Raw genomic sequence first — 13,405 nt, 5'->3', positions numbered from 1 at the left:
CCAGTGGTCCAGGGACCACCAGTGGTCCTTGAGGGGGTTCCAGGTGGTCCCCAGCTAAATGATCGAGAGTGAGTGACCCTTTACAAGAAGTCTACACAATTAGAGAATGTAGTTATTTTGGTCAACGTTTGCCCGTTATCTCTCCTATGGTGGTACCACATCAATACCGCATGGAATTGTGGACACAATCTTATCCAACAACAACAAAACATTAGACGTTTTGGGTCTTAGAGGCTAACTCTCGTCAAACGGTGGTCTGCGGTGCAGACGCTGAATAAATAATGGACCTTGATGATGTGAAAAGGGCTGAAAAGCCACTGCACCAGACGGCAGCCATAATAGCTCACCTTTCTGGTACTGCAGCCAGAGCTGCTGCTGGGCCTTCTTGCTGGGGAAGTAGACGTTGCAGCTGAGCTCGGAGCCGTAGAGCGCCTCCGACACGTAGTGGCTGCCGTACTGCTGCAGGAAGGCCAGCAGCTCCTCCCGCGTGCTCTCCGCTGACAAGGTCTTCAGCACCTTGGAGAAGCCTGCATGCCAGGGAGAGAGAGAGAGAGAGAGAATACAGAGATTTGTTTTGTATCTGAATAAAGGGGTTATGGGAACATTTACATTTCATGTATTATTGCGACCGTAGGCCGCATTTAGTATGAAAACCTGCAGATAATGTCTGTCTGTCTGTCTGTCTGTGCGTCACGCCTTATGTCATGCTCCATATAATATGGCCAAGACATCTCCATATATGGAGCTGGCCAATACCTCTCCATCTGACCTCACGGACGCCTCATGTCACGCTCCATATATGGCCAAGACGTCTCCATATGGAGCTGGCCAATACCTCTACATCTGATCAGTGACATCTTCATGATGTCACTGATCACGTGACCCCACAATCAATCCTCCAGTTCTAGGCAACACAGAAGGGGTGGACTTTTTTTTCTTATTTCCACACAGCAGCTCTAAGGTACAGTATATTGATGACATAGTCCATTCAATGTTCAAAATGAGTGGTATACCCCTTTAAGCTAATCATCTGGGGATCCCCCTGTTTAGGAACCACGGCTCTAAAAGACACTGAGATGCTCTGTTTTGGTACCCATCTGTCATCACCAGGTTAGTACAGCTGTACCAGTTGGCCACTAGAGAGCGCCAGAGCGCAAGCCCACACAGACAATAAATGTTTACCTCCATCCAACAGCATGAATGTAATGTAGTCGTGTATGAAATCAACTACACTTCTGCAGTAAATAACCTTTAAAGGGGCACTCCACCACTTTTCAACCTATGTTCATATAATTGGTCCTCACTCAAAAATAGCTTTTTTCTTTTTTTCTTTTTTTTTCTCAGAGGAGGGCTGTGGGCAGGTCAGAAACCCATAGTCTTGTGACATCATCGATTGTCAATCCAGCTTATAGAAACTGCAGGCTTTCTATTCCTGAAAAGTTGCAATTTTAAAGTGGAAGCCATTGTTCTCGCGATAATAAAAATCATTTTTTTTTTTTCAAAAATATTGATTAAATTTTCTTTTTTGGAAAATGATGATGTCACAAGACTATGGATTCTGAACTTCCCACAGCTCTCCTAGGAGACTTGGACTGAGTAGAAAAAAATTGTGATATTTTATCATGAACATTAGTGAGGACCTATTATATGAAGACAGGTTGAAAAGTGGTGAACTACTCCTTTAAGAACAATCATAAACACAGGTATGCCGCTATTATACCTTCCCCCATAGGTCTTCTTTATGGCATCAGATATTATCATGTGTGGTTTTGCCTTGGGATTCCGTTTAACCCATTTTGGCCAAGAATTATTGAATGCTTTAACTATTGAACTAGACCAGGTCAACCTGGTTGTGCCAGACCCCCTGTCTGTCATCATCATTTATGACATCATGCCTTTTGTAGGCATGTCATCATCATATATACCCTTTATATAGAAAACCAGGACAGACAGACAGACCGACATTTGCTTATGTAGGCCTACCCATTTCATGGGTCTGGCAAAAATAGCAGATATACAAGCTCACAGCGTGGGCTTGTAGATCTGCTATTTTTGAAAAAGTCGTGAAAATGTGTGGAAATCTTTGAATATATGTATTTTTAAAGCGAATGTTTGTAACTCAAATTTTGCTTCTGGGGGTCCCTGGAACTAAATATTTTAAGATGGGGGTCCGTGGGCCAAATACATATCATTTTGGGGGTCCCTCACATGAAAAAGTTTGAGAACCACTGACATAGTAGTCTCTCAAGAACAGACTAACTGAGCTCCAGTTAAGTGAAAAGGACCTTTTCTTTGACGATGGCGAACCAGATTGCTGACATAGAAACGTAGGTTTTTCAAAAAACCTTAGAAGGACTCAAAAGACACTTAGTATCGGGTCAAAATTCAAATTTTCATGATTTTTCAAAAATAGCAGATCTAGCTCGCAGTGCGGCACTCGGTGCCGCGCTGTGAGCTTGTATATCTGCTATTTTTCAATAGTTAAAGCACAAAATAATAATACACCATAATGTGTACCCGTTCTGAATGGGTGATTGAGGGGTTTTTATCATGGGTACCTTAAATGAGCTGTATTCCTGTGTGTGTGTTGTTAGCTGTTCAGCACAGACGCACCATTACAACACAATCACCTATACCGTACACCCAAATAGATTTAATTTCAGCTGATGACAGTTTTATTGAGTCCAATTTGGTTTATGAACTGCTGAGCAGGTCTGAAAAGAGCCAGCACTGATAGTTTGCTGTCTGGGCACACTCACTGTAATAATTCTAATCACTCACGTGAAGATCTTTTTATGTTTGTTCTTCTGAATCTCAAATTAATCCTCTTAAAGCTGCACTATGTAACTTTCCTTTTCTACCCTGACTTTGAACCTGGTTCACGCGAGGTGTTGTGTGCTTGTGCTTAAAATGAAAAATGCTAAACGAACGGTTTTGGACATACAAGGTTTTCACCCGACAACGACGCTATTCTGGTGTAAGATATTTAGTGTAGAGCTAAAACAAGAGGGGCCATGTACTGTACATAGCCCCGGGGAATAGAGTACAATGTTGCCATAAGTTTGCAAACATATTACAGACTGAAGACCGTACAAGTCTATTCAGTTCAATTACTGAGGTCCCTGCTGCATGGAGAATATGAGAAAACATCCGTTTTTTCTTGCTGATCATGGTTTTTAATGTAATTCACTAAGCGAGTGCTTATTCCATTCCTCTTCGAGAACAATGTGCACAAACGTGGAAAATGGAAGATGTTTCTCATTAGATAAGATAAGAAGACAGACTTTTATTTATTTGTTTGGGCACACGGCACTGCTGCCTGACTGTACCCTCAGCTCTCTACTTTATTGTCCTCCCTATAATAAACAACGCAATGGCCACATTTTCCCCCTCTTCCATATCTTTACCATCTCCCCAGCCACCATTGTTCTTTGATGTATAATCTGCTTTTTAAGGCTCATATTTCTTTGGTATGTTTTTGTTGTTTCAACAACAACTGCAGGAACTATTTAGTTGAAAAATGTGGGTTCAGGTTTCCATTCCGTGTGTGGACTACTGTGGAGTACATAAATATATCAGGGCCCTAGTGCAGGGGTCTTCAACAGGGGGTCCGGGACCCCTAGGGGGTCCTCAGAGTTACTACACGGGGTCCTCCATATTCTGAGAACTGTAGCCGAAAATAGCAGATCTACAAGCTCACAACGCCTCGCACCGCGAGGCGTTGTGTGCTTGTAGATCGGCTATTTTCGCCAAAGAGGTTTGGTGTACAGGGGAAAAAGAGCAGACTAAGTACAGAGTAAAAGGTCATCGCCAGGCGTTGTGTGCTTGTAGATTGTCTGTTTTCACTAGTTTAGTACATTTTATAGATGATAAATACAAAACTAACGGTTTTGTACATACAAGGTTTCCACCCAACGACGATATGCTATAAATATAAGGTGCTGGGAGTGAAAATTATAATGTAGGGGTGCCTCGGAGTAAATAAATATGTATGGGGTGCCCTGAAACAAAAAGGTTTGAGACATTAGGCTATGGTAACTTATTAGGCCCTGCTTCATACTGCAGTCCTGCCAGGTTTTAATATTAACAAAAGAAGTAGATACAGTATTTCAGTATGTTCTGCATGGGTAATTGGCATGGAAGTGTCTTTGTGGGAACTGGGAAGAGTATTTGAGGCAGGCATGCTGGCAAGGTCAAGTTGTTGCTTTTATTTTGAGTACCCGACTGATAAGAGCACAAGATGTGTTTAAAGTTAATGATGATGGAGAAGATGGAAGATGGACACACTCCAAGTGAATTATTTCTATGGGGTAAATGGACAACATCCACTCAAGACCCAGAAATGGTTTCAACTGGATGGATGAACTGCACTCAGAACTCATCTGTTGAGCTCTTGTATGTTTCCAAGCTACCCTGCTCCATGGTGAAAAAAGAAATTGCTGAACATTCAAAATGGTCATCCTGTACAACCAACCACCCAATAATAAATTGTTAAATTTATTTTTACATTGGAATGTGGAATGTTCTCCAGGGGCCACACAGCTCTGCTGGTGCCACATTTGGCCCGCCAGTTGAATATCACTGCTTTACTGCCTTTTACAGAGCTTTACAGCATATTTAATAAATGGTCTTCACCAGGCTCTATTACTTTCTCCATATGCAACAGAACAGATCTAGATTTAATTTGATTGCTCTGAGATTTATTCTAGATTATAGCAAAGAAGTGAGTGAGCATTTATGATCAAGGTGCTTAACTACTGTATGACCATCACAACTAACTCAATGATAGTATTCGTCGTTGTCGGGTGGAAACCTTGTATCTCCAAGTTTCAAATGTGTAAGTTCTTTCGCAAAGCAAAGCCCTGCTTCATCATACAAAGCCGTCGCACAAGGTATAATGGGGTTTGCATTAAAGAGTGGGGCATTCATTCCCTATTTCAAATTAGGCACGCGCGTTCCCCGCCATGGGCATAAAATGGATGCAAACAGACAGATACGGATATCTCCATATATGAGCATAAATGGACACAGGCAAACAGATGGTCAAAGATCTCCATATATGGGCATAAAATGGACGCAAAAAGACAGATACAGATATCTCCATATATGGGCATAAATGGACACAGGCAAACAGATAGTCAAAACGGGTCCTATGACAACAGGTATAATGGGGTTTGCATTAAAGGGGGAACCAGCACTTTGTCTGCAACACAGTCGGAGGCACAGACAGATACAGAGATCTCCATAATGGGCATAAAGGGACACAGACAAACAGATACAGAGATCTCCATATATGGGCATGAAATGGATGCAGACAGACAGATACAGATATCTCCATATATGAGCATAAATGGACACAGGCAAACAGATGGTCAATACAGGTCCTACAGAGATCTCCATATATGGGCATAAAATGGACGCAGACAGACAGATAACTCCATGTATGGGCATAAATGGACACAGGCAAACAGATGGTCAAAACGGGTCCTACAGAGATCTCCAGATATGGACATAAAATGGACGTAGACAGACAGATAACTCCATGTATGGGCATAAATGGACACACGCAAACAGATGGTCAAAACAGATCCTATGACAACAGATATAATGGGGTTTGCATTAAAGGGCGGGGCATTCATCCCCTATATACATTGTTCCCGAGTTGGCCAGGGCGCCGACTAGACGCTTCTAGTTTTTTAAATGATAAAAGCAAAACGAACGGTTTTTAACATACAAGGTTTTCACCCGACAACGACGTATTAACAGCCGTTGTTATCCGACTCCTTAAAGTGGCTGACCCTAATAACAATAACATAAGGGTTGAAGATTCATTCATGTAACTAAATATACAAACATGTGTTTCAACAATGCAGCAAAGCTGCACACTCAATATGAATAATCACTCACACTACTAGTGTACCAAATTCACTTTAATGAAACTGAACACATGCTTTGCATTCAGTAGGAAGCACGTGAATGAAGGGCAATGGACATCAAAGCGTCCAGGAACATGAATGTAATACTACGTACTGGAAATGCTGGTGCTTGCTTATAATGTGTCGTCCTACCTGTAGACAAGGTGATGGAGCTGAGTTTGACTCTGTAAAGGTTGCTCCTCACTCTCCACTGCTGTACCATGGGATAGCCCATGGCTTCATTGAACTGTGCATCCCCTACGACACAGAGAGAGAGAGAGAGCATACAGATTTGTTTAAGAACTCTTCGGGTACATTTAAAATGAAAGACATCGTTTTTTTTTTTTCCTTTTTTTTCTTATGAACCTTCCTGCTAATTTGGTTTGGACAAGTCACAGCACTTCCCAAATAAAACTTTTACCATGATGATACCTTTCCTCTGGCCCACCTGGCGCCCCCTGGGGGCCGTGGTCACCACTTTGAGAACCAATGTGCTTTATCAATCTTCATTGCTTTCACACACACGCTGCCCATATGTCATCCTTTAATTTCCCCACCTGCTTTTTGATCAATGGCAGACAGATGGCACAGGTAGCACTCCAACTGGATTGCTGACATTAAAAAGCTGGAGCAATATTGTCTCGGCCTGCAATTCAATTACAAAACGTTCACACAAGACAAAAAGGAAAAGAGAGCAAGAAACAATTGCAAATAAATGGCCACTAAAAATGAGCTCTTATGGAGAGGGTGTATGTGCTCAAGCACTCATGTTGGGTTTACGCCTGGGACATGAGAGGCCTGGTTGGAGTGTATACTGAAGTGTATGTGTGTGTGTTCTTGTAATTACTATACTTGTAAGTATACAATGTGAAAAACAGACATTGCGAGGACCGGTCCTCACAAGAGAACATGGTTGTTGTATGGTTATTTAAGACCTGAACGCATTATTACACTTTAACCATTATTTTATGCTTTAACTATTACAAAATAGCAGATATACAAGCTCGCAGTGCGCGCTGTGAGCTTGTATATCTGCTATTTCTCAATGGCTAAAATATAAAATAATGGTTTAAAAGGATTTGGGGAGTTAGGTAGTCAATAATAATGTGGGAAAACAACCTGACAGAAATAAAAAAAAAGGGTTATGTTAGCCTGCCGTTACCTTCCAGCAAAGGTGGAAAAAGTACTTTTAAAAAAAATAAGTAAAAGTATCAATACTGCAATATAGAACTGTTACAAGTAAAAGTCTAGAATAAAAAAAGAAATACCTGAGTAAAAGTACAAAAGTGTCACAAAAATGTACTTAAAGTACCAAAAGTAGAAAGTAATCATTATGTAGATTGTAGAATGTCCCGTTTGACATGTTTTACAAATGTATGACAATCTTTTGAAAATGGCAGATCTACAAGCTCACTTCACACATTGCAAGACCTGGTATACTTGGCTGTCAACACACTGAAATTAGCAGATCCACAAGCTCACAAGTTGTGAGCTTGTACATCAGCTATTTTTGGCTTTAGAATTAAGGGTTGTAAATGTCAAAACAAATTGTAAAAATGGCAGTCATAAAATCATGACTCGATCCATCCATAAAATGTTGACTCATAGTATACTAATACAGAGAAATGTGCGCGTTTGCATGCGTGCATGTGACCATGTGTGTGTGTGTGTGTGTGTGTGTGTGTGTGTGTGTGTGTGCGTGCGTGCGTGCGTGCGTGCGTGCGTGCGTGCGTGCGTGCGTGCGTGCGTGCGTGTGTGTGTGTAAAGTAAAGTAAAGTACATTTCCGACTGAAAAGTCCTGATGAATCCCCCAGAGGAGCAGCTCAAAGGTAAACCGGTAGACCAAAGTGCTGCAGCCAATCCAGCTAATGGAGGGATTAGGGAGTTGAAGGTGAGGGCCTGGGCGTCTGGACTCCAAAGCTAAATGTCACAGTGGCTAAAGCTCCTGCAGGCCGGCTTTGAAACGCGGGCAGTGGGTTTAACATGGGAGGTGAAGTGTCTGGATTTACAAGACTACTGTGCTACTGTTGATTTTGACAGCAAATTGTGATTTAGTTTTTTTGAATGAAATTCCATTTACTTTTAGTCATTAAAGTCATCAATTTTTTTTTAGTTTAAGTCTAGTTTTAGTCGACTAAATATGATAAGATCTTAGTCAACTAAATATACAGTTGATTTTGTCGTCAAAAAATGTATATATTTTGGCAGTTTTGATGGTTATTTTACACTTGGTTGCATGCTGAAAATAATAGCCGATAAACAAGCTCAAAACGTTTTTTTTTGTTTTCGTTATTGAAAAAAGGTAGTCGACAAAAATTTTTGGTCCTAGTTTTATTCGATGAAATCAACACTAGACCGTGTGCGTGCGTGCGTGCGTAGGAGAAAAGATGCAAAAGGTGTGTGGGTAATCTGAATATGGTTGCACTTTATGTACAACTCAATGAAATGAATGTCACAACAATATTGTCACTTTACTTTTGAAGTAAAGTCGTGATTACTAGCTTTTCAATAATAACTAATTCACATCAGCCAATTAAAACCGGTAAAGCATCCAATGTTAGCATTGGCTATTTAAAAAAATTGCAGATATACAAGCTCACAAGCGGCGTGCAGCGAGCTTGTACACCTGCTATTATTGAAGTTTTCGAAAAATCGTTAACGCGTGAGAACAACTTATTTCGAAGGCATTTTTGTAGAAGGTCTCAATGGGTTAAAGTGATTAAACTGAAGCAAGCCCAAACAAACAACTTCACCTAAGCAGTGTCGTCTTTACAGAAAAACAAGCCCAAAGCCTAATATAATAAGTGGACATGGTAACGCTGCCTGTATATATGCTATAATCTGCTATTTTCAGCACGGGACACTGTCGTAGGGCCGAGTATAAATTAGGCATAAGATCGTGGCTGAAAAAAGATTCTCCGTGCTCAGCAAACCTTCCCTGGATAAAAGACTAAAATACACTCCGCTGTACGCAGACAGACTTTTTTAGAGCAGCTAACACAGGAAGTCTGTTTGAACCTTCCCTAAAGCCAGGTGCGTCAACTGGGTATGGCAGGGGTATGCAGCTGCCATACCCTGGGTCCAGGGGGAAAATAAAAGTTACTTTTAAATATAAATCCATGAATGTCTCTTTGTCTATCTGTGCTGGTTATTATGTTGTTAAATTACAGTAAAATAACTACAAATGCAAAATTTTACAAAATGGTCACTTTAACAAGGTATTATAATTATATTCTCCACACTTTTACTCGCCCCATCTTGACAAGATGGTATATTCCCAGGTTCCGGAGGTCACCTGCACAGGTGCAATGCATTATTGTTTAAACACTAACATGCCAAGTTTAGCTGCACTTAAACAACCGTTCCAGGCTGCCATATCCAGCCCAAGAAACCGTAGAAACGGGGGGGGAAAATAAAATGTACTTCTTAAAATAAATTCATCACGCCTGTTGCAAAGGTATGGCAACATGACTGGTGCTTCGCGCGCGTGCAAGACACCAGTCATGTTGCCATACCTTAGCTTTTACTGAACTGACGCCGCTGCCTAAAGCACCCTGGCCAACACTCCACACATCCTAGACTCTTCTCCCTCCTGACTCCCTAGCTGTGGAGTAAACACCCCGTTGCAGTCTGAACTGCAGACTCACTCCCTGTTTTCCTGCCGTAATCTTAAAACTCACCTCCTCAGAACCCACCTCAGCCCCCCGGCCGGCACTCTTGTCCCGTTTCATTTGACAGACGCTAGTTATTGTTATTGTACCACGCATTTGGGTTATTTATTTGTTCACGTCTTTGCTACTTGGATTTGATTTAGCTAGACCACAGATCTTGAGAATGTAATTTAGATATATTTTGTTTTAACAGACGCTTGCTAGGGGTTTTATGTTTACCTGGTATCCAGGTTTCATTGTTCTGTTTGCACTTATCGTCACTGTTGGGGAGAAATCAAGTTCAAATGTGCGTGTTTTTTCGCGATGTAAAGCTCCGCTTCATCACACAAGGCCGTCGCACAAAATTAGTGAAAATAGCAGATCTACAAGCACAAGTTGTGTGCTTGTTGATCGGCTGTTTTCACTAGTCTAAATCATTTTTAAAATGATAAATACAAAACGAACAGTATTTGGACATACAAGGTTTCCAACTGACGACGTTATGTGTCTATATTTACCCTGATGTTTGTTGACTTGGGTTCATTCCATTTACTCTGATTTCACACGCCTAAGTCGCTCCGGATGAGAGCATCTGCTAGACGCTTAAAATGTAATTGAAATTTCGAAACGCTGGCTTTGTGTAAGCTATTCGATTCAATCTGGCAATCCCCACTTGGCCAGGTGAGCTATTGCACTTCAGCCAGTGGTACCACCAGTGGTGTAAAGTAACTAAGTACATGTACTTAAGTGCTGTAGGCTACTTAAGTACAGTTTTGAGATATTTGTACTTTACTTGAGTATTTCCAATTTCCAATACTTTTACGTCTACTCCACTACAATTATTTAAAAACTTTAGTTACTTGTTACTTTGCAGATATATAAATGATAATATTACAAAACATACATAAACCACTTTAGCCCCATTCTATACCTAGGCTATTTGAAAGTAGCCGATCTAGAGGCTCACAATGCATCGCAACGCGTTGTGAGCTTGTAGATCTGCTTTTTTCAAGCATTTTTGTATTTTACTCTTTTCATGCCAATGTTACAAAAATCAAGACTGTCCTGCTGACATCCTCCCTATCACGTGACCACAGTCAGTGGGGTGGTGATATCCCCCTGAATGAATGGCCAGTGGAACACATGGTGACAGGATCCTATCATCCAAGCCGGTCCAATCCACCACACAAATGCTGCTGTTGCTGCATTGTTGTAGGTGTAACTCTGCCTCAGCAACAAGAGGAAGTGCAGACTCGCTGCGTCGGCATTCTTTGCTACTAAACAATATTTTGGTCATTTGGTGTAATCGAATCAGACGTGTGTGTGGCGTCCTGAGGAAGGCTGATATGGCCTCAGACTGCTGAATGTTATGAAACAGATACACACAGGCGCCTTTGACGAGGGAACGGAGAACAAAAAGACTTTGGTTAAAGGAATACTCCAATGTCATATCTTTGGATCAATCCATTTCTGACAACCGTCCCTATTCTGAGAATATTTATAGAAGAGATTTGGTGTAGACTCATTTGGTGTGGAGCATACCACGTTCAGTGGGACCCCATCATAGCTTATAGGGTTTAAGGCAGGGGTATTCAACGTTTTCAGGCCAAGGACCCCTTTGTTGAGAAAGAGATGAAGCAGGGACCCCCACAACATGTTCATAGATTCCATATTGTTTCATTGTTTGACAGCACAATCGTCACTGTATTTTGAATTCACGTCAATTGTGTTTTCAGATACGTATTTAACCACTTGAACCGTCAATACTTAACTTGACATATAACTCTGTACTTAGTCTGCTCTTTTTCTGCAGCACGACGCGTTGTGAGCTTGGAGGTCTGCTATTTTCAATATTTTCACCAAAAGGCCATTTTAGAAATTTCAGCCCCTGCCTCTGTAACATTCTCTGCCCGTCCCTGCAGTACTTGGTCCACCACTGAGTGGGATCCTCTGGCGTCTGACATTTTGTTTTAGAAAGCACATTTTTGTCTCATGGGAGGGATGTGTACGTTGTACTGGGAGTGTCATGTTCTCCCCATACATCTGCAGCTGATGAGCCGATGTTTTTGCTGCAATGTCACAACACGCTTAATAGCTTCCTGTGGCGAGATGCAGGGGTGTCACAAGGGGGGGGAGGTAAAGTGGGACTGAGTTACTAGGGCCTCAAGGTGGAGGGGCCTTAATTATTTTATACTTTAGCTATTGAAAAATAGCAGATATATAAGCTCACAGCGCGGCACCGAGTGTATTTTTGAAGACAACATTTGTAACTCAAATTCTGCTTCTGGGGGGGTCCCTGGAACTGAATGTTTTGAGATGGGGGTCCGTGGCCAAATACATATCATTTTGGGGGTCCTTCACATGAAAAAAGTTTGAGGACCACTGACATAGAAACATAGGTTTTTAAAAAAAAAACTTTTTTGGATTTGAAATATTCAAAGACTTTTTCACGATTTATCAAAAACAGCAGATCTACAAGCTCGCAGCGCGGCACTCGGTGCCACACTGTGAGCACGTATAACTGCTATTCTACCACTTTTTGTGGTCACATGTTCAGATACTGAATTCTGATTGGTTTAAAACAGTGGTAAATCAGTCAACAACCTTGATTTGGCTCATGGACCCTGCCCACTGTTGTGTTGCAGACTTGCAGTTGATTGTAACTAAATAACCTTGCAAGTTACAACTGTGTTTTCTTTCATTTATATGGTAGAAGTGGTAGAAAAGCAATTTACCATTCGAGGGTCGTGGCACAACCCTGAAACAGTGGTAAATCAGCCAACAACCCACTCCCTCTCATGGTAAATGGCTTACTTTTTCAATACTTAAAGCACAAAATAATTGTGCGGGGGCCCGCAGTGAAACCTTGTACCCAGGGCCCATAATTTGGTGCGACACCTCTGGCGAGATGCATCAACCTTCAGATGACAGTCAGCTTTCAAGCTGGCGTACATGTATTATTCAATGATAGTGATGATGTAGGAGTCCATAGTAATTATAGGAATGCATTATAACACAATTTATTGAGTAGTCTGCTGGAGGGCAACGCGCTAGTCAATTTAGGATATCTTTTACAGTAAATGTTTTCTTCCATGGTCTAGTGCCATTAAATAGATATATGTGCTAGCATGAAAACGTCTCTTCCCACTGCCATGAATATGCATAAGACTAGATTAGAGCCTCTCTCCATGCAAAAAAGATAATAAATCGTATAAAAGGAGAGCACCTTAGGGAAATGTCGTTTAACTCTTTACTGTAGCCTAACTCACTCAACATGAAAGTAGTGTTAATTTAAAAGGGAGAGTTCACCACCAAAATGACTTTTTCTATCGATTACTCACCCCATGCTGACTTGAATTTGTGGATATTCTTTAGTTTTTGTCACATTCCTAAGGCAATGATTGTTCCATTGGGAACAAAAGGCGGCGCTTTGTGTCTCCGTAGCTGAAACCATTATCAAATATATTGGCTTAGGAATGCGGAAATTCAAGTCTCCATGGAGAGTATTTGATGGAAAAAATAAGTAATGCTTTTGGTTGAACTATTCCTTTAGGATTCTAATGTGTATACAGTAGCTCTGGGAGGTGACAAATATAAAAGTACACATTCTCACTGTCGGGTGGAAACCTTGTATAAAGACCATGGAAGAAGAGGAGGTTCGCACACTGTTCCAGAGCTCCAGTAAATAGTTTATTAGGATACAACGTTTCGACCCCTTCGGGTCTTCATGAGGTATATGAATACCATACCTGATGAAGACCCGAAGGGGTCAAAACGTTGTATCCTAATAAACTATTCTTGCAAAACGAACGGTTTTGGACATACAAGGTTTTCACCCGA

The 13,405-nt window shown here is 41.3% G+C and overlaps 1 protein-coding gene across 1 annotated transcript in view; it reads right to left on the bottom strand.

Moving 5' to 3' along the window:
* astn2 (astrotactin 2) overlaps window positions 1-13,405 on the bottom strand; it is a gene marked incomplete at its 5' end in the record, with an annotated part of 725,257 nt that overhangs the window by 186,157 nt on the left and 525,695 nt on the right. The window contains 2 exon segments of the mRNA XM_080743421.1: window positions 348-527; window positions 6,069-6,173. Coding sequence (XP_080599547.1) covers window positions 348-527; window positions 6,069-6,173 — 285 coding nt within the window.

The sequence above is a fragment of the Nannobrachium achirus genome, assembly GCF_963921795.1.
Source record: "Nannobrachium achirus genome assembly, chromosome: 15".
In the NCBI taxonomy this organism is placed as follows: Eukaryota; Metazoa; Chordata; class Actinopteri; order Myctophiformes; family Myctophidae; genus Nannobrachium; species Nannobrachium achirus.
Note: the sequence above shows the minus strand (reverse complement) of the source record. Positions and strands in the feature narration are given on the sequence as shown.